At 42.3% G+C, this 22,987-nt stretch overlaps 1 protein-coding gene across 2 annotated transcripts in view; it reads right to left on the bottom strand.

Annotated features, from left to right (window-relative positions):
* FNIP1 (folliculin interacting protein 1) overlaps positions 1-22,113 on the bottom strand; it is a 97,787-nt gene extending 75,674 nt beyond the window's left edge. The window contains exon 1 of one of the 2 annotated variants that reach the window (XM_024213335.1): positions 21,884-22,113. In XM_024213335.1, coding sequence (XP_024069103.1) covers positions 21,884-22,113 — 230 coding nt within the window. The remainder of the gene's footprint in view (positions 1-21,883) is intronic. The other variant, XM_024213336.2, reaches the window with a different exon arrangement.
* Between the last annotated feature and the right edge of the window lie 874 nt (positions 22,114-22,987).

Here is a 22,987-nt window from a genome sequence, read left to right as displayed (position 1 = left end):
GTTTCCCCCCCCCCCTCCCCCTCCTCTCATACAACACTGGGATGGAGAAGACATGAGAGGTTAATGTTTGTGGGCACTGCTCTCTATCTTTTCTACTTAGGTGGCCCCCACAACCATAGTGCCTGAACACCTCCCAGTCTGTAAGATAGTTCTCCTCACCACACTCCCATGAGGCTGGGAGATGCTTTTTCCTCATATTACAAATAGGAAACTGAGGCACAGAGACACTAAGTAACTTGTCCAAGATCACCCAGGAAGTCTGTGGCCAAGCAAGCTTTCCCAAGTTCTAAACTATCTTTCTTCTGTAATCAACTTTTTCTTGTCAGCGTTGCAGAAGATACATTTCAATTTACTTACAACTTTTGAGCCCAGTCATCACTATCTAATTGTAATTAACTTCAGCAAAGGGGCACTAAGCCACCAGTCTTTGGGAATACATCTTCCTTATGCCTTAGTTGATATAACAGACAGCTGTGTCATATGATTAAAAAGTATATAATGATCCTTCTGAAAACCAAATTGTTCAGATTGATTAAAAAGTAGTTCTGATACATGCTACTAAAAATCAAAAGCATAAAAGAATAGCTCTGAACATGAGATTAATTTAAATTATATATTGGATTTTCATTATAGTGATAAAGTCAGCACTCACTGACAAACGGGGATATGACCAATCCAAGATGGTGTATCAGAGCACCCTTAACACAAACCAAGATGAACACGTCTCACACAACTAGCCTCTTGTACCTCAACCTTTACCTAGTCGTCTAACAAGTACTATTGCTGCCCTGAAACTATCAAGACAGTCTTGCTGAGCCTATGCTTCAGTGACAGGGACACAGAGAGATCAGAGTCAGGATAGAAGGTGCAAAAAAAACAAAATTAGAGTAACTGCAGTTCTAGCATCAACTGTGCTACTAACAGCAATAGAAACCTTTGGAGAATGTTGAAGCGTTCTATAGCCTGGCCTTAATGGGGATGTAGAGATAGACAACGGCAGTGGACAACTGAGCATCCTGGACAATTTAACTCAAGTGGCTTCAGATGTCTTCAAACGGTACTGTCTCCTTCTCATTGGTTTTGCTGATTCGTGGCCCAATTCTGCAAGCCCCTGTGTGCACAGAACTCCTGTTTGTTTCAGTTCTGTGACCGGAGGGTGTGCAGACCAGCTCCTTAGTTCAGAACAACAGCCCACCTCTGAAGCAGGTGGCCAGTTGTGCATCCTTTAACAGATGTACTGAAGAATACCGATGCCTCCTAAGGATAGCAACTAATAAAGTGGGACTATACTGTAGTTTGTCTTCAAGGAGGCATAAGGAACAGCTGCCATATGAGGAGAGATTAATAAGACTGGAACTTTTTAGCTTGGAAAAGAGACGACTAAGGGGGGATATGATATTAAAAAGGTCTATAAAATCATGACTGGTGTGGAGAAAATAAATAAGGAAGTGTTATTTACTCCTTCTCATAATGCAAGAACTAGGGGTCACCAAATGAAATTAATAGGCAGCAGGTTTAAAACAAACAAAAGGAAGTATTTTTTCACACAATGCACAGTCAACCTGTGGAACTCCTTGCCAGAGGATGTTGCAAAGGCCAAGACTATAACAGGGCTCAAAAAAGAACTAGATAAGTTCATGGAGGATAGGTTCATCAATGGCTATTAGCCAGAATGGGCAGGGATGGTGTCCCTAGCCTCTGTTTGCCAGAAGCTGGGAATGGGTGACAGGGGATGGATCAGTTGATGATTACCTGTTCTGTTCATTCCCTCTTGGGCACCTGGCATTGGCCACTATCGGAAGACAGGATACTGGGCTAGATGGACCTTTGGTCTGACCCAGTATGGCCATTCTTATGAGGGCATTTCTCTGCAACTTAGTTCAAACTCAAGTACTGAACAGTCCCACTCAGTTTCTACCCTACTGGGTCTAGAAGCTGGATGGGCCCCTTCATAATTAACTTGCAAAAGAGACAAGAGAGTCCATTTCTGTCTGTTTAAATACTACAAGAGTCATGTGGGTACTGTGAAGAAAAAGTCTAGACTGCTCAATTCTCCATAACAAGAGTGATGCTGCTCACTGCTTTTCCAATTTAAGATCTCTAAGGTGACCTGAAACTATTTCAGGTAGTCCTATAGAGAGCAGACACTGAAAGAAACTACATAACTTGACTTTACTATTCTATAACTGCAAGGAGATCAGGACAAATAAAGAATGGACATCTGAACACACTGAACAGAAGAACAGCTCCATTGGAGGTTTGCAAAAGTATTTAACCTCTGAGAAAAATGGAATAGCCTGGTAGTTAAGAAAAAAAGTGAACCACAAACTTGATCCTATAAAATGCAGAGAGCTCTGGTCCCCCGATCCAGCACAGCACTTATGCATGTGCTTAGCTATTAACCTCTGGGTCATCCCACTGATATTATCAGAATTATTCACAGGCTTAAAACTAAGCACAAGGATAAAAACAGCAGCCTAGCATGAGGCTACAGGTGAATGCCCAGACACTTCCTGGATGAGGCCTTGTACCATTACCAGGAAGGAGGTGAAGGAGCATTGTCACATCATCAGTGTTTCGCTGCATGGAACTGCCTAGTCAAATTCAGACTATTGAAAAAATAAACAAATACCAAAGTAAAGACAGGCCAAATCTAGACCCTGAAACCTGGATCCCTTCACATTGCAGTTAGAAGGGAAGGTGGACTGCATTTGAAACCCATCTCTACCACCATGGTCAATCAAGTTAGATCCCAGACTGGAAAGGGATCTGTTTTATAGTGCAGGTACAGCTGAAATCTCTGTTCCAATACATCATTTTGGGCCAGCATCTCAACAGAAAAAATTACAAGATGTTTTCAGAATTACTGAACCCAGACCCAATCCAGATTCAGTCTTCTCAGGTCTGCTTTATATAGAGTTGACTTGAATGTCAAACACATGCTGAGGAAGGGGAGGGGGTATGCATAGAAAGGTTTTATGAATGAGGTTTTATAGAATCACATTATTGCTCCAATCTACTTTTGAGTAGCACTGAACGCATCATCTTTTGTCTCTCTCATATGCTCTTTTCATTGAACTCAGCCAACTGTGAACAGCAACACGGGGAAAAGGAGAGTTTATAAGCTGTTGCAAAAGGAGAGCTTATAGGCTGGAAAATGAAGTATTATTAGATTGGTGGTTTTCTCCTTGGGTTTATAAATTATGCTACACCCAGCAGTACAATAATGAGGGTACAAGGTTGAAAGTAATAATACACAGTGCTTGAAAAAAAATGATATTCAGATATTTATAGCCAAGATTTTCAAAAGTGACAGGTGCTTTTGGGTGCCCAACTTGAACCTTCTAAATGGGGATGGGATTTTCAGAAAAAGCCAAGCACCCAATTTCTGAAAATCAACCTTTATTTAAGGTGTCTCAAGTAGGATGTCCAGAATCATTAGTCATTTTTTAAAACTGTAGCCATGAACATACACTGTATGGAGATCATGGGTAAAATTTTCAGAAATGCCTTATGATTTAGGAGCCTACGTCCCACTGTTTCAATGAGACTTAGGCTCCTAAGAGTATAAGTCACTTTTGAAAATGGGACTTCAGCTCCTAAGTACCACACATTCAAAGGTATAAGGTGCTTAAAGATGCAGATGGGCACCTAGTGGGATTTTCAATGGGAACGAGGCACCTAATCTTAGGCACCTTTGAAAATCCCACGAGGCCCCTATCTGAATCTCCAGGTGCCTAAATACATTTGAAAATCTGGCCCTAAGTGCCTATGTCACTTTGGTTGGTTGGTCAAACTTAGTACAAAAGTTCAAAACAGAGAAATTTAAAATTAAGGAAGGAGCAGCCACCTTGTCTCACCTTTACTGCGTGTAGGTAATGAAATACACCCAATCTGTACACATTAGAACAAAGCACTGTCTTTATCACTGGGTTCAGGCGGCACATACAAAACAAATCAAATTTTGCCTTCCCAATGTATGCAGTCAACAGAAATAGCTGATAAAAGCTACATTGTGCCGTTGGATAGGTTGTATTCTATAGAGATAGACTAAAAATATATGATAAAATCCAGTCGTTTTGTTGCCAACACTAATGAACTAGTTCAGAGTGCTGTGTAAGTCAACCTAGGCCAACACAGCGGCTTGTCTGGCATGGCTAGAGTGACTCCTGTCTGCCTCTTGGTGACACAATCATGCTGTAGCAGAACAAACCGTTTCTGGTGTAGCGCTGATCTGATCCACTGCAGGATACCCACAGAGTCAGCAAGCACATTTTGTTTCGTTCATGTAAAACCGTTTTAAAAAAAAAAAAAAAGCTTGAACAAAAACCTAGTGTTCCCCCTATTCCCCGGGGAGGGGCAGATTTGGCTTTACTTTCGCTACAGCGCAAAAAGGAACACTAGCATTTTTTGTCTAGCTTTTTTCCTCTATTAAATCAGTTCACGTGAGCATTTGGAGGACGGGGGGGGGGGGGGACCCTACAAAAGCTGGTGCCGTGGATATCCTGTTGTGAACCATTAACAGCATGACAAGAAGCCATTTATTCTGCTGTATCAATTAGAAAGAATGGCTCACAAGTTGGATGGCTTGAGTTGTCAATACCACCAGGCTGTGTTCAGACTGGCTTTTCTAAAGGCGCTGTTGGCAATAGAATTGCTTGCTCTGCCCCGTCCCCTGCTCCCCTCCTTGGCATTGTGTATGTCACTTAAAATTATCCGAGTAAAGATCCTAGCAGCTTTTGCTCTGCAGCCTGTGGTGCAAAAACAGGAGGGAGGGGCAGCCAGAAGGAACATGAAAGAGGGAGAGGCTGAGACAGCAAGCCTCCAAGAAAGGGGGTAATTTGGAAAAGGACAAAAGAACAGGGGGGAAAGTGACCTGGCTTCACTTGTTTCTTTAAAAGAGAGAGAGAGAGAGAGAGAACATGAATTTCTTTTCCAAAGCAGAGGAAAACTGATGTCACTAGCAGAGAGAACAACAGATAGAATTCAAGGAAAATACAGAAGAAAGAGGTGTGTGGAGCATTCAGGTGAATTAATTCTTTCATGTGTGTCTCTCCTCCCTCCCCTTTATTGTTGCACTACATTTCAGTGTAGTTCCCTTGAAGGCTGAGAGAGAGAGTGTGTGTGAGTGAGTGAGTAGGGTTGAAAGAGAAGTGGCAGAATGTTACCACTTCACATCCAACTAGGCTGACCAGATAGCAAATGTGAAAAATCAGGACACTTTGGGAGAAGCGGGGGGAGAGATATAGTTGTGTATATAAGACAAAGCCCCTAACATCAGGACATCTGGCCACCCTACATCCAACATTCACAGCAACTTTAGTTTTTAATTATGTGCCATTTTTAATGTTACTTCTTTCAAACAAACATGGATTCCAAATCCAATCTACTGCCGTTTTCCTGCAGACATGCTGAAGGTGGAGACAGCACATGCATCTGCTGATAAAGAACAAAGGGGCACAAGTGAGGACACATGGGGTACCTCCACATTGTAGCTGGGAGCGAGCCTCCCAGCTCAGGCAGACAGATTCCTGCTAGCAGGACTCGAGGCAGCTTCCTAAAAACAGTTGTGCGGATGTTGGAGCTCCAACCGGAGTTTGGGCTCTCCTGCCTACGGGGTCGGGTGGCATAGCTCAAGTCTGGTCTACCCTGGCTGGGGGAATCGCTCCCAACTGCAGTGTCGACATGCCCATAGGGAGCAGTCTCTGGCCAGTGCATTGTTAGTAAATGCAGGAAAGGAACAAAAATGAGATAACTTTAAAATACCTTTGCCTCTTTTCTCCCCCTACCCTTTTCCTCTCTTACTTGTTGATATTTTAAATAGTAGCACCATATATTTATGTAGCACCTGTTATTCCAAAGGAGCCCTTACAAACTATGGCCCTGATCAGGGAAACAGGTGGACTTTTGTCCCCACAGGGATCCATTTACAGGAGCAGGCCCTGTGTATGTATATACATACAGAATGCACATTGCTCACTTCTAGGGTGAAACAAAAATAATACACAACTCAACGCAGACAACAGTTTATGGCCCTGATTCAGTGATGTGCCTAAGTATGTGCTTAGTGTTTTGCTGATTAGGGATGGACTTAAGCATGTGCCCACATATATCAAGGTCTAAGAAAGCAAACGTACCCAATTAAAGCAAATATACCTAATTAAAACTCAGGGAGGAGGGGATCTGGGGAAATAGGGTCTTGTTTCTTGCTCTAGCTCAGTGGTTCTCAAACGGTGGGTCCGGGGTGGCCGGGGCTGGCTTCAACTTGCTTCAAACTCCAGCTGGAGCTCAAGTCACAGGCCCCCTGCCTGGGGCTGAAGCCCTTGGGCTTCAGCTTTAACCCCTCCTCCCCCACCCGGGACAGTGGGGCTTGGGCGGGCTCAAGCGTCAGTCCCCTCTTTTGGGGTCATATAGTAATTTTAGTTGTCAGGTGGGGGTCGCGATGCAATGAAGTTTGACTTGCTTGGCTGGTCTCTTTTTCTTCCTGTTTCATTCTGTTCTGATCTCTCTCTCACCCCTTCACCCTGATGGGTTCTCCATACTGGGCCCCAGCTTTCATAGCACTGAGTGACTTTGACTCCTATAGACTTCAATTGGCGTTGAGGATGCTCAGCACTTTGCTAGATTGAGCCCTTCAGGTTTACCTTTATTTCTAATTTTCTTCTGTGCTGCAGTTACATTCCCTGTTTTCTGTGCTAGTTACCTGTCCATTCAATAACTAATACACTTCTTGAGTTTTACTTTGTTTATATGGCTCCCTCTCCTATTTGGTTGCCGACTAGTGTCCTCTCATGAGCACAATTTATCTGACTTGTTCTGCAGGCTACTAAACGAAAACAAAAATGAAGGGCAGCCTTAAAATGAAAACTGCTAAAGGAAGGTGGAAAAACATCTCCTTATGCTAATGGCGAATGGCATTTTACATTAATTCTCAGAAACAGAAATCCCAGCTTCTGTCCCCGAAGTTTGAAAGAATCAGTCTTATTCATCTGAGAAAACACACACACACGCACACACGCACTTCACTTCATATGGCACTGCATTAATCAGGATATAGTTCAATACACTGATCTTTACATTTTACATAAACGCATTTAGATTAACCAGTGCATCTAATTTATCTTCATTTTATAATGCTGTAGTGCTTTTGTTCGCTTAATTTGTTCAGGTGGGAGGAGAAAACCTTAACATATAAAGCAAGTTAACTTTATAACCAATGTTATTTTGGCTCATCTAGAAAAGAAGTTTTTTAAAAACTGCAACACTTGATTATGTTATCCATCACCCCGGAAGAATCTGCTTCAGCCTACTCTGATCTTTGCCTCTTTTAATACTAGGTTTTCTATGTATGTGTGTTTCAAAAATGTGGATCTTGCCTATTAAAGATCAGTGCTTTGTGTGTGTGATCTGGATTCAAAAGATGTGGGTAGTTAAGAAACCGAGTTTATTCTAGTCTTTTCAGCTTCTTCATAACCATCCAATTTGTCGGTAGGAGGACTTCCTTTTCTACTAAGAAAGTAGAGTAATTTCCAGTAACTCGAGTCAACTGAAATATGTTTAAGTAATGAAAAACGTTTTTCTGACTGACTATTTTAGTCACCTATCAGATCAGTCTACCTTTAAATAGAAACAGTCAGTGCTGTAAGCCAAATCACTGGCCTAAAATTGGAGACATTTCATTTAACTCTGCCTAATAGAGACATAGGTTTAGAACAAAACAACAGCATGTACCTAATAGCAGGAGAACTCGGGCACATATATTTTTATGTTCACACAATGTCATTTCACCAATATAACGTTCTGAGAAAGAGGACAAAGCACCCTCGCTCTGTATTTGCACACCAGCTCCCCCTTCCCCCACCCCCCAAGCAAATGCATTTTCCTATCTGCCGCTGAACTTCATTAACATCTAACCTGGTATCAAGCATCACACTATTCACTTTGGAAAGAAGCAAACAACCCCCTCAGCAGCACATCCAAATGGCATGCACATCATTCGGAGATTACGTCTTCTGAGAAGTGACATAAAATAATTGACAAAAAAATTAAGTGATGCCAGACGTTCATTCACTTGCTAGCCAGGCAAACTTGCTTTCTTCCGGGCCTGACTTTCACCCTCATAGTAAATGTTGTGCTTAAAAGTAGGCCTGAACCCCCCACCCTCAAACTTTCAATGCATGGACCCCCATCTCTATTTTAGACTTCAGGAATAGCTATCCATGGACTGTGTCAGAAGGGACAAACAGAGGTATACGATAGATGGTGCACACACTTGCGCTAGCTAGAAAGCACAGTGATAAAGCAACAGACTAAGATTCTGATGTTCCTCGCTATAGGAAAGAATTCCCACTAAACCCAGAAAAAAAAGAGTTGCAATGCCGAGGTTAAAACAAACAAAAATAACAGCAGCAGCTACCGCTAAAGCGTTGTGCTGGATCACTCCCTGGATCAGGTGTTTCATCAAACAATCCACTTCATTTCTTAAGGGAAAAGTGGCATAGGATATTTAGCGAAAACAGGCCAATTTAGCCCTGGCTTAAGCGGGCGGAATGTCAGGATCTTAAACTGGGGCTGTATTTATCTGGATTTGTTATACCCTCCTCAGTTTCTTTATAAATTAGCTCAGACAGGCAGCAGAACCCTGAGATTTGGTTCCTGTTCCTCACCCACTGTGTATTACAGCGTGCGCGTACACACACACACACACACACACACACTGAAAGGTAATGGTGCTTGCAACACCATTAAAGGTTTATATTTTATTGACACTTTGGCAGGAGTAGTAGAAAGACATTCAGAGACATGCTGAATTAAATATACATGGTTTTGAACAAATCTTGTATGCTTCCTTTCAAGGGTGATGGAGAGACTGGTGACTCGCTTACAGACAGCCCCCCAACCTGAAGCAAATACCAGCAACTACACACCACATAACAAAAACACTAACCCAAAAACCTGTCCTTGCAACAAACCCCGTTGCCAACTCTGTCCACATATCTATTCAAGGGACACCATCATAGGACCTAACCACATCAGCCACAGCATCAGGGGCTCGTTCACCTGCACATCTACCAATTTGATATATGCCAGCATGTGCCAGCAATGCCCCTCTGCCATGTACATTGGCCAAACCGGACAGTCTCTACACAAAAGAATAAATGGACACAAATCAGACATCAAGAATTGTAACATTCAAAAACCAGTAGGAGAACACTTCAATCTCCCTAGACACTCAATAACAGATTTAAAAGTGGCAATTCTTCAACAAAAACTTCAAAAACAGACTTCAACAAGAAACTGCAGAACTGGAATTAATTTGCAAACTGGACACCATCAAATTAGGCCTGAATAAAGACTGGGAGTAGGTGGGTCACTACAAAAAGTAATTTTCCCTCTGCTGATACTCACACCTTCTTGTCAATTGTTGGAAAGGGGCCATCTTGATTGCATTGGCCTCGTTAGTACTACAAAGGTAATTTTCCCTCCCTTGGTATTCACCCCTTCTTGTCAACTATTGAGAATAGGCCACTTCCACCTTAACTGAATTGGCTCGTTAGCACTGACCCCCCACTTGGTAAGGCAACTCCCATCTTTTCATGTGCTGGAATATATATTCTGCTTGCTGTATTTTTCACTCCATGCATCTGATGAAGTGGGTTTTAGCCCACGAAAGCTTATGCTCAAATAAATTTGTTAGTCTCTAAGGTGCCACAAGGACTCCTCATTGTTTTTGAAGAATACTAGGGTCAACTGGACAGAACAGGAATATTTCTCTTACATGTTCTAGTCTGGTTTCAGGCCACAATTAGTGCTGGAGACATAATGGAAACATCATGGAGAAGTATATTGGAGGCCATATGGAGATGGTACTGATGTATGATGGATGATGTTCATGCTCCAAGATGGTTAATTCTGATGAGGATTCCTTCTGGGGGTAATGGATAGGAGACAGCATTCTATATTGATATATCTAACACTATCAGCTGGTAATGCCATTGATCACAAGGTGTTGCTGATTCATGTGCAGGAACTATCTAGGGTGTATGGGTTCTCTCTATAGCAGATCTGTTCATTACTAAGTGGCATGGGGACATCAATCCAGAGAGCCCTCTAATCTGAGGCAAATATGTGGTCTGGTTTATCAACACGGTTTCAACCTATATACAAAAGCCACTTGGAGTGACAGCCTAAATTATGATTTTAGGGTTTAGGTTTTATTTGGGCACCCAGAGGTCACCAAGCACAGGCATCTAAAAATTAAAGGCTATTACATGTTCACAATACAGTGAAGAGAAAGAAAAGTCATTTTGGTGGCACTTGTGCATTTACTAACTCATGTGTTTATAGAGAACTAGAGCCAGGGAAGGAGGCACCGACTTCCTGAAGTGTGAACTATTCTGAGCTTGTATGTGTGTACATTATAAGATAATACACATACTACAGGCTTATGCGGTACTTTGAATACTACTTCCTGTTGTAATTCACACGTTCCAACAATGAATGTATTTTGCTTTTGATTACAATGGGAATTATTATTATTAAACCTCTGAAAAGTACATCATTGTATTCTGAATAATATTATCTACACAAGCTACTGGTTTCGCAATGTGGGGGGGGAAAGGGGGAGGAGGTTGCCAGGTAATCATTCTTCTCCATAGGTGCAAATTATCCCACATAAAAGTCTCAGTTGAACATGAAGTAAAAGCAAAATGCATCATTTAAAAAAAATCCTCTTTGAAGCTGATACAGTAAAGGCTACATAATGACTACAGAACAGAACCCACGTCTACATTTATTTTTAGAAATAAATGATTAATCCTTCTGAGGGACTGCCCCTTCTGAATGGAATCTTTATGGTTGAATCCCTTAAGCAGTTAGTCTCACATTTGTATTGTGCAAATGAGTTTTTCAAAGGAATATTTCTTAAATACAAGTGATGTTACTACTCAGCGTAAAGTGGAGTAACTGATGCATTAGCGAGGGATTTACAAATGACTGAGATTATTTTCTGTTTTTAATTGATGGAATTTAGCTGACGTAATTTCTTTGTCTTCCAGGAACAGTTCCAGAAAATTGTCATTCCCACTGTACCCCAACCATTTTGAGCTTTACTAAGGGCCAAATTGTGCTCTCAGTTACACGAGTGTAAGTCCACCGTAACTGGATGGTGGATTTACCCTGGTGTAACCAAGCACTGGAAGTGACACAAACGTGATTTTCTGGGAGTTACACGAACACGTGATTTTGTAGACACTCTGTTACAGATGTAGCAACAGGAGAGAACGCACCCTGCAAGCACGAAACTGCCATGTACGTTATTTTCCACTTGTAAAATATGCTATAAAGTAGTCATTTTTAGAACTAAAACAGAATTACAGCAAAATAAAATCAAGTTTCAGCCTCAAACTCATTTGGGCCAGTTTATCCAACAATTCACTGTGACGGAAAGAAAAAAACTGAAGCCAGTATGCGCTCTGAGTGTGTGTTCGCTCAGCAGAATAGAATCATAGAATATCGGGGTTGGAAGGGACCTCAGGAGGTCAGCTAGTCCAACCCCCTGCTCACAGCAGGACCAATCCCCAGACAGATTTTTACCCCAGTTCCCTAAATGCCCCCCTCAAGGTTGAACTCACAACCCTGGGTTTAGCAAGCCAATGCTCAAACCACTGAGCTATCCAAACACCAAGAGCCAAATCCCCTAAAGAAAAGCATTGAGGGGATGGAAAACCCCGTTAAGTGTCAACGCAAGTAGTTCCTGACATCACTCCAACAGCGGTTGGGGTTGGGAAGGGATCTTCCTCCCCCGGCACACATCACAGAACAAATCGGAGAGAGAATTTCAGGGGCTATTGTATACTTCATGCTCCCAACCCCTCGAGCCCCTCCACCTAAGACCTGACATGGAGGAAGAACAGAAGGATGCTGTGCAGAGCACCTCAAACTCCTCTAAGAGCCCTTCCTACCTCAGTCATCAAACTCACACTCCCTTGACTATGGGGAGAGGTGTTTGCGTTCCATTATGTGGAGGTAATTTTCACATAAGGTAACACTGACAGCATATCTGCAGGCTCTGAGGATCTCGCTCTCTCTCTATCACCATGGAAACAGTACCCACCCCATGCCTCCTCTCCCAAGCCCACCGAACCCCAGCCTTCCCCACGTCACAACATCTGGCTTACTTGCCACCATGACAACCCAATGGAGGAAAGGGCAGCCAGAAATCCATGTAAGACTTTCTTCACAGAATGTGCTACACAAAACAAAAAGGCTGCCAAGCATAATCAGAGTAATGCATGAAAAGCTAGCAATCAACCATAGGAAGAATCTCTGATCAGCTGGCAAGAGGATTAGAAGACCTAGGCCATCTAAGCAGATACTGTGGAAGCCATTTTAGTACATTGGTTAGATCAGAGATCAGACCGCATAGGTCTAACCTAGGGTCACCAATTCTGGTTGGACAAATTCCTGGAGGTTTCATCACATGACATAATCTTTAATTAGAGATTAATGTTTAATTCTTGGAGACTCCAGGACAGTTCTGGAGGGTTGGCAATCCTAAACCCCTTAATATAATTCATTTGCTATAGCTTCGTTTCAAATAATATTATCCTAACGAAGAGACAAGACACTGGGAGTGGAACACAGCGAGACACTGCTCCAGAGGCAGCCTGGAGCAGGTCAGAGATTAGATCGCAACCCTTCTTCATAAAACTCGTGCTGTCCCAGCATGAGGAAGTGATAATGCAGAGAATACAGGAGGCTGATACAGGCACGTATCACAACAAACTCGTGATCTTTACAACAGCCTACAGCACCTGATCTCACAGAACACAAAAGAAGTGCTTGGCCACTGAAAGAGCCCGACCAAGATGGAGGTAACATTACTAAGGGGAACAAAGGGTGACTTCAGTGTTTTGAAGTTGGTTGATTTCACATCTTTTAATTCCTTTTTTAAAAAAAGTTTAAAGGCATTTGCTAATCAGCAGGAGGGGAGCAGAAGGATCTTTTCACCTACTCAGTTTCTCCCTTGAAAAGGGCCAGATTGTGACCATCCTGCACACCCACAAAGGAGAGTGTAAGGTGCTACTTGTATCACTGGAGGGTGGAGGACAGCCGCCCCAGAACCACTACAACCTCTCCCATACATGCAGGGGAAGTGGGAGTAGAGCATACACAGGGTATCAGACTGGTGCAGGGAACATTCTCCCTGGAGCATGGGGCAGTTTTCAAAGGCACAAAGGGCAGCTAGGCACCTAACTTCCATTGCAAGTCAAGAGGACTTAAGTGCCTAACTACCCTCTATGCCATTGAAAATCTTCTTCCCCTGTGACTTGCTGTATCACAATCTGCTTTCTGGAGCAGCACAATCATGCATTGCCCCATACATGGTGCTTGCAGCACAGGCCAAATTTAGCCCTAACAGACCTTACAGGGACACTGTGAAACTGACTATAAACAATGTGCCATCAATACATAAAATAAACAAACTGAAAAAAAGTAGATGAGACTCTTTCCCCTCTCCCCTCATCTCTTTCTTACTTATTAGCTTGACACTACAGTAGGTACAACATTTTCAGACAGAATTGTGATTTTCAAATTGACATTGTGCCTCTAGCCGAAATCCTTATTTTTGCCCACCTGGAGAGGAATGCAGGACTTCTAGACCCGCAGGGAATTCCAGACTGACTGTCACAGGCCTGGTGTAAAGTAGGACTTGGATGGTGGCCATCTTAATAAAAAGTGTAAGCACTTTTGAAACCCTGCAGGGATGCTAATCTGAACCTATTATACTGTTTGTTTCTGCGCTCAAGGGTGAATCCTGACTTAAACAACCAAAGGATACATAACGGATCAGATGATAGAAAATGCCTCAGCAAAATAAAGAAAGAAATAAGTGTTCAAGAAACAGAAATGTAGTTAGGGCACATTAAAAATATCTTTCATAATGCTAGCCAAAGTGATCATAGCTGGAGGGCAACTTCAGCACAATTTCTAGTGAGAGCTGAATACATAATAAATCTTGCAAAACTCAAGCTAATTAGTAAGCCAAGAGGTCAGAGACTTTCCCACTCGTATTATAACAAAGAAGGATGGGGAAAAGCCAGAGAGAGAAAGAGAAGAAAAAGCAAAGTTTAATAAAAAATCCTAGATACATTTCTTTTTTTTATTAAGTTTATTTTTTTTAAAAAAGCTTCATCAGAATCTGGTGGGACAAGAAGTTATAAATTGCTTTTTGGCAGAGCTAAAGCCTTCTAAACTCAGGAAGGCTAATCTGTATATAAACTAAAGTTTCTCTGGCATTGTTGGAGGTATTGCCAAATTAAAATCAGATAAGGCTCCTGATCAAGATGAGTTTTAGAATTGGCTTTAATAAGACTTTATTGAAGGGACTTGAAAAATTTTGTACGCGGACAAGTTTTCTGATACAATAACCTTGGCTGCACAAGCTTTAATTCCAAAAGAGGACACATCAGCTTGACTGGCTGATAGCTCAGCTGAGGAGTTATTTTAAATTCTTACTAAAGACTGTTGTTAACCATATTATCCACTAGAACTGGAGTGGCTTTCTAAAGTGATGGAATAATAGGTTTGATTCTCTGGGCCCAGGCTGGGCAGACACAAAGCCACCTATTGTTGATGGATGCAGAAAAGGCCTTTGACTGGGTGGAGTGGGGCTTTTTGTTTGCAGCAGACGGTAACCATAAAGGGGTTTTTGGCAATAACTATATCAATTGAGTTAAATCACTCTGGATGCTCAAGCCCAAAGCCTGATAACACAAAACCTCCAAACTGTCTGACTCCCACAGGCTCTAAGCTTTCTTAGGCACCTCATAAATCTTTCCCTTAAGGAAGGGCATGCAGAAGAATATTTCCTATCACCATCTCTATTCTAAGAAAAGGAGGGGGAAACAACATAAAGTGGCTTTCCACAACAACACCCCATCGTTTGTGTTGATATTGATTACAAATACTGTGAAAATCTATTGAAAGGTTTTGGGGGAACTGTCTATAAGATGAGCTTTAAAAAGGTCTTTCACACTCTTCATTAACCTGACTCCATCATTCCCTTTTAAAAAAAAAAAAAGTCACCTGCGTCCAGTCCTGAGAGGTACCCCTCATGACTAGAAATCTGTTTCAGACTTATTCATTTCCATTAATTTCCAAGTTATGATGGGAGAGGGATGGCTATGCAGATGAATTGCTTCCTCTGGCTTCTAGAGCATCTTTGTATCATGCTACTCATTCTCATTCCTAGGTTTATTCCAATTCCCTTCATAATTTCAACTGCCAATATTATGTATAAAGTAAATAAATAAAATAAAATAAATCTCAGGATACATTTTAAAGCTACTGCAACAGAAGATGGAGGGTTGATAGCGGATACTTGCCTCATCTGCTTTCAGGAAATATTACTCTACAGCCAACCTTAGATCTTTCATATATACTGGAAACTTGACAAATCATTATCAATCAAGCAGTTTGTGCTCCAGAAAGACCCCAAGAAAAAGTATGTTTCCAGAATCGCTGCAAGTGGTCTGGTCCATAAACAAGCAGGGGACACAAAAGTAATTTATTCCCTGTCTCTCCCTATTTGGCAAATTGTGTTCTCCCTCAGATATAGAAACACCTAAAAAGAGCATCTGGTGGGGAAATGTCTGCAGAGATACTCCCTGCTGTTAGGAGGAGGAGGAATTTGTATAGTATATTTTTAAGTTGGAACAATTCCCACATATTTGTACCCCTATAACAGATGCTTTGACAAGAGCAAAATAAAGCTGACAGGCATTCATGGAACACCACCAAGGACTGGAAAATTATTCTTTAGAGCTCCTGAGATCAAACAAAATACTGAGAGGTTCTATTGAGCTCAGGCCTGAAGGAACTAAGGGATAGCTAGATGCACAAGAAAACTCGAGTGCGCAGAACTGTTCTGTGTAGCATAAGGAAGCTCAATAGCTCTGTCATACACAGAACACAAGAGTGCATCAAACCACAGGTAAACATTATAGGCCTATATTTCTTTACGCTAGTGGGGTGAGTCTATAATGAGGTTGAGGACCCATACCTTAAAAGGCTCAAAATGAGCAACATACTTGAACTATATAGAAAGATGTAGCCTGCTGTTAACCATGAATATCTCATTAACTCCTGAGTTTTTGACTTGTAATAAAAGGAATATTTCATTTGCGGAAAAAGTAAAAATAAACTGAATGATGAGGCAGCTGGTAACATACAATTAAATGCAGCACCGTAGTGCACTATTAGAAATCCAAAAAAAAATTCCATATTTACCCACCTTCTGACCCTGCCTCCAGCATTCAGTAATATAAACAGCACAACTAGGATGTATTGTGAAGGTGACAGTTTAGCAAGATGAACAACAGATGCTGCTTAATTTAATAAGATTTTTTTTTTCTTGCTTTATTTTTCATACATCGGTTGGTTAGAGAATTCATATTGCATAGGGTTAATCTAATGGCTATTTTAAATAAATAAATAAACAAACATCCTCGATTTTAAGTCTGGATGGACTTGTTTTTAACAACAGGAACACAGAAACATAGGAATTGCCAAATTACCAGACTGGATCAGACCAGTGGTCAACCTAGTCCAGTATTCTGTCATCAACGGTGACCAGTACCAGATGCTTCAGAATAAGGTTCAAGAAACCCTGCAGTAGTTAGTTATGGTGTAAGGTGCCCTAGGGAAAGTTTACTCCTATTCCCCAATAGCAGAGGTTAGCTTATGCCCTACAGCATGTTAAGGGTTAATATCCCTTCCAAAATTCCTAGGGGTATTTCTTTTAACGTATAATTACTATTACAGCTTGGATATTCTTGCTGTCCATAAATGTCTAATCCTTTTTGGACTCCTTCTCAGCTTCTGGCCTCAGTGAGATCGCAGTGAGTTCCACACGCTAGTTTTGCATTGTGTGAAAATATAATTCCTTTTATAAGATTTGAATTTGCCTTTTGATTTCATTTAATATCCCCCAGTTCCCACAGTATGAGACAGGGTGAACAGAAGTTCCCAATCTACCTTCTCTGTACCATTCATTGTCTACACATTTATCAGGTCCCCTCTCATTCATCTCAGCTAGCGTTTTCAAAGGAGCCTGCAGAAGTTAGACACTGAAATCCCATTGAAGTTCAATGGGAGTTGGGCACCTAACTCTGAAAACCCTAGCACATCTCTCTGGTAAACATGCCAGTCTTTTCAATATCTTTACATATGAGAGCTTATCCATGCCTCGGATCAATCTCAGCACCCATGCCTGGACTCCCTCTATTTCTGCTTTATCCTTTTTGAGATGAGGCGATCTGATCTGCGCTTTGTATTCCAGATGAGGGCAATACCATTGATTTATACATTGGCATTACTTTACTTTCCATTTAGTCTCCATTCCATATGTAACCTAAGGGCTTGTCTACACTTACGCGCTGGTTCGGCAGCAGGCAATCGAACTTCTGGGTTCGATTTATCGCGTCTTGTCTGGACGCGATAAATCGAACCCAGAAGTGCTCGCCGTCGACTCCGGTAATCCTGCTCGGCGCGAGGAGTACACGGAGTCGACGGGGGAGCCTGCCTGCCGCGTCTGGACCGCGGTAAGTTCGAACTAAGGTACGTTGACTTCAGCTACGTTATTCACGTAGCTGAAGTGGTGTACCTTAGTTCGAATTGGGGGGGTTAGCGTAGACCAGGCCTAACATTTTACTTGCTTTTTAAACCCTGTGGCTGCACAGCGAGGTCTTCCCTGAGCTGGCTGCAGTAATGTTCTGCTTTTTTCCCCTGTTAATACAGAACGCACTTAGGTATCTCACTAGATGAAATTACTTCCTGAATTATAAAAAAAATCTTTGGTATAAAGCTTGGGTAAAATATGGGTGTTTACATACATATTAGATCAAAATGTGATCGTGTACATACTTCATACAACTTAAGTGCTCTTAACACAACTCAATTAAGTGTAGTTATGAACTAGCAGGCAAAGCAACTACTTCTCTAAGGAGAAATCTTGCTATATCGCAATTAAAGAGGAAGACATCAGAATCTTCTTCATGGCTTCTGCTAAAGATTTTACGCCTCCATTTCGTGCAGAACTGGGTCCTCAGATTGAAACCATATTGTACAAACACTGCAAATAGTACTCACACAAGTAATCAGCGTACCAACATTAGCTGCATTCCACATCACTCCTCTAATTGATTTCAATAAGACTACTTGTGTAAATAACGTTGAACATGTGTGGGAATGTTTGAAGGATTGGGCCCTAATCTACTAATTTAGGGAGTGCCACATTATCAATCACAAAACTCTGGAACTTCTAATTTAATTAACACTCATTCCCGAAGCATTTCCCATCGTCTGACTTGATTCTGCCTTGCAAGACTCCACGCACCCATGGTAAATAAATTTTTGGGGGGAAAATATTGCTTTCATTAAAATATTGTAAGTTCAGTAGAATTTGTGCCTCTTCTGGTAAATTTTCATAACAATTTTGCAAGCATGACTCAAATGCAAAATGTATTCATAGTTTGGGAAGAATGAGTAACTTGCACCAAGTTACCTTGATATCACTCACATGTCAGTTACTCAGTTCCATACCCTTGCATGACAATTGCTCTTAAATGTTCTATTTAACAGTTGGTTGCAGATTTGTTTTTAAATGCCCCCAGAGCAATAACTGTTGCCTCAAAGGAGGCAATAAGTCCAGACACACAGACCAAGACTTTTTTTCCCCTTTAAATACGTGACCCAATTTTTCAAAAATTAAACTGATGGGTGCTTTAAAAAACTGGGCCTCTTTCTTAGGAACCTCAGTAAGGATTTAGGGCTCTGATCCTGTTCCCATTGAGATCAACGGCAACGGTATCCTTGAGTTCAGTGATGCAAGATAATGCCCTATGTGCCTAACTTAAGCACCGATTCTTTAAAATCTCATCCCTAATATTTTAATAAATACTTTGTCCTTCTATAGCACATTCTTTCAAAGTTTCACAGATAAGTTCATCATCACATGCCCTTCTTAGCTAAGAATTATCCCCATTTTACAGATAGGGAAACTGAGGCAGAGAGAAATTAAGCGACTTGCATAAAGGAAGTCTGTGGCAAAATAATAACAACATTCAGGTCTTATAAAGAGAAGCCAGTGTTTTAACCACAAGACCATCCTCCCTCTCCTTTGAATTTCATATCAACATACAACAAACATTCGGAGGATGCACTGGAGTTTTAAGTGCTTACCAGCTACTAGTAGGGTGGCCCAGATCATATGAGAAGTTTGGTTTCCTTTCATGAAATACAAGTCTGATTCTGCACTCATGCAGTATTTGGAACTCAGGCAAGGCCTTATTTAAAGTAAAATACCTGTTTCCTACCTTTATGGCTTTAAAGGAATTCTGTGCACCGTCCAAGGGTTGATTGTACTTTCACTTGCCTTTATAAGACAACTGTTATGCTGATTATTGGCTTTAGCATGGTACTTTACATAGGCCTGTTATTCAGAGTTTTATCATTGGAAAATTCAGTTTAGCAAAATATAATATTAACAGAAGGTTAGGAAGACACCTTTTTATTAACATTCCATATAGTATGTGTCTCTATTTAACTATATTTTAGACATAAAACTTAAAAACCTGAATATGACCACTAATAGATTCAGCATATAAAAATATCTTAATTGTACTACAGGGAAAAAATGGTAATCTGAAAAAGACACGTCCAGTTCTGGCACACAATATTCTGTGTTAAAAGGAGAAAAAAGATGTTGGAGGATGATATACTAATTTTTTCTTCCTTACAACAAACAATCCTCAGATTATCCCCAAGTGTGTGGAACGCAGCTGTTGAGTTATACACCAAGTCCTCAGTAGAAGTTTATCATTAAGAAGTGTCTTAGCAGCATGAGAAACAGGTAAGATATACAGTAATTGGCTAGAACAGCCCTTGAGCCCTCTCCCAGTCATGAGAGCTAGGTGCAAGATATTAAAGTGATCGAGAAAACACACACACACACGCACATTTGTTAAAAAGGAATTTTGGACCATCTAATATGTCGGTAAAAAAAGGAACCACTCAACAGGAAAATGAAATGAAGGTGTTTTAGCAGCTATAAACAAACTTTGTTAAAGGTATATTCCAACATTTACAACATTGGATTCTAGGTTATTTCCAAAAGTTCTCACTGACTTCCTAAGAACATGGAAGTTTAATCAGTATGCTGTGAAAATGGCTATGTTGAGACAATAGTGAGTGTGTTTTACCAATTACCACCCCAGATGCTCGCAGTGACACAGTCTGAACAACCAAAGAAACGTTGATCAACAGATATACCATTCCAGAGGGCAGCCTTAGGACTACACATTTGGTGTTACATCACGCAATGAAACTCAAAAAGATATTCAAAATATTAAATGAAGAGAGGTTCCAAGTAGCCAATTATACTATTCGTGCCAATAAATGCAAAGAAAGTATCATTTACATTTTAGTTACAAAATTATGTTTGTGTTTTAAATTAATAGTTTGCAACTAGACCAGATTTTTGCTACTCCAACTGTGACTGGAAGCTGATTAGGACTACAGAAATCTACTGGGTAGGTACTATTCTGTGTATCTATTACTATTATTATTTTATAGACACCTAAAATACCTTTTCCTAGGTCAACCTTTTAACTTATTTTTTAAATGTGTATAGGTCACAATATGGGAAAACTGCCAGAGAGTAGTTCTGGTCCCTGATTTTTAACTTTTCACTGGAGGCGTCATAAAGAACTGCAAACTCAAGTCCTTATACCAGACAAGAGTCCATGGACCTCTAGGGATCTGCTTTCTCCAGACAACAACAAAAACCCGTAGACTGTTAGGATTTCAGAAATACAGAGGCAATTACACATACAGCCAGGTCAAACTGAAGCATTTCATTGTAAGAGGTGACGAGGGAGGAACATTCTGGGGGGGCAAGCGTTTTTTTCTTGAAGTGTTGTGTTTGGCAGTCTTTGATGGATTCAGTTTTGTTGTGGTTAGATCATGACAGATTTCAGGAGTAACCCTACACTTCTGTTGGCAGCCGCACATTTCGCATTTGCTCTTCCCTTTGACTATTTTTTTAAGGTCGCTCTTGCCAGATAGCAACCGCCGCCCAACTTCAAGAAAGCCAAAAGAATGGCGTTTTTTTTTAAAGGGGCTTTAGACGCATCAAAGGCGAAAAAAGGGGGGGGATTTGGGGACAGGGAAGGGAGAAGAGACCCCAACCCACTCCGAAAGGAAGAGTCACCACCTGATCAGAGAAAGCAGCTCATCTTGGGGGGCGCTAACCAAGGGGCTACTTCTGCTCTGCAACTTTTTACAAAGAGGACGGCGATGCAAATGAGATTCATTGCAGAGCGACGGGCTCGGAGGGCTGGTCGCCCCAAGGGGCGCCGCAGGAGGAGAACACACCGAGGGCACCTTTACGAGGAAAGCTCTCTGGAGAAACAATGTTGCACGCGTCCTCCTAGTGCATTGCTACAAGCACATCAGGGGTTTCCGTCTAGCTTATTGTGTGGCCGGAGGAACCCAGGCCAAGAAACCTCTCCACCCCCGGGGCTCTCCTGGGAAAGGGGGTGGGGAGGACGAGGCAGGAGACATGCAAACTACATGTGTGTCAAACGGGGGAGGGGGACTGCAAGGGGCCCAGGAGCCAACTCAGCAGCGTATCGAATCGTGCACACGAGAGTGCTCAGAGCGCGCACAATCAGCAAGGGAATGAGACCCCCCCCAGACCCCCTCCTCTCTGGCCTCTTCCTTGGGGGGGGGGGGGGGCTACAGGCCAGCAAAAAGGTAACAAACTGGCCCAAGTTGGTGAGCAGGGGCGAGACAGAGGAAAGGGCTCCCCCCGCCTTACCTGAAGACACACTCCTCCCTGGAGTCCCGGGCAGGGGAAATCAGCCCGTACTTCTTGTTGAAGAGTTTCTGAAACAGGGTGGGTGGCATTTTGGGGCGCGCTGCTCCCCGCTGCCCCCCCAGCCTCCTTCTCTCTCCCTCCAACCAGCGGAGGCGCTGGGGCTGGAGCAGCAAACTCCTCCGGCAGGCAGCTAGTTCCGCGAACCCGACTCCATTTGGTGTCACAGTCATATGACAAAAATTAGTCACTTGGAGCTGCCAGAAGAGGAGGATCGCAGGGAGGCGGGCCCGGGAGGGGTTTCTCCGGCGCCGTGCACAGCTGAGTGGCTGAGGCCCCAGCACCACGTGCCCCGGCAGCCCGGCTGGGGTTTGGTAGGGCCGGGGGAGAGCTGGATGGATCCTGCTAGTGTTTGGCCCCAGCTCCCACTGGCTAAATGGAGAATAAATCTAACCTCGCCTAGAGCACCGAATATAACGCCGGGGCCGCCCGGATCCCATTGCAACAGCGTTGCAAAAACCTCCATCCTGCACGTAGCCCCTGTTGGATCCAGCCAGGATCCCCCCGATTCCCCCACATAAATCCAGAACGAGTGTGTAGACATCCCTCTCCAGCAAAGACCCCTAGGCCCTGTGCGTCTCGGAGCAACGGTGCTTCAAACGTCCAGGACAGGCAGCCGGATCCCAATTTTTGCTGGTCCTCCAAAAAATAAAATAAAAATAACCCCCCTGCCTCAATCGAGAATAGGCTCCAGGTGCAACAATCGAGCCTCATATACCCCAACGATGCAAAACACTGGGCTCTAGCCTCTGAATTGCCCACCCAATCGTATCCGCACATTAGGAAACATCCCCATTTTCCAGTAGGATCTGGATTATTCTGGTGGACCCAGAGAAACTGCATCTGTACTGCGTGTATTAAAAGTGGGGAGGAGGGGCTGCAGCCATAAATACACCAAATCCAGCAGGATGCAGGTGAAACAGAGTCTTTGCAGCTTTCTTCTACCAGGATTTACTGGGGGGCAAAATTTCTTCTTCCACTACTAGCAGTGCCACTTGTTCTCTATTTTGATGGTACAATTCCTGGGTACTCAGATGCAACAAGAGT

Source organism: Terrapene carolina, unplaced genomic scaffold (genome assembly GCF_002925995.2).
Source record: "Terrapene carolina triunguis isolate 2854851 unplaced genomic scaffold, T_m_triunguis-2.0 Scaffold629, whole genome shotgun sequence".
NCBI lineage: Eukaryota > Metazoa > Chordata > Testudines > Emydidae > Terrapene > Terrapene triunguis.
Note: the sequence above shows the minus strand (reverse complement) of the source record. Positions and strands in the feature narration are given on the sequence as shown.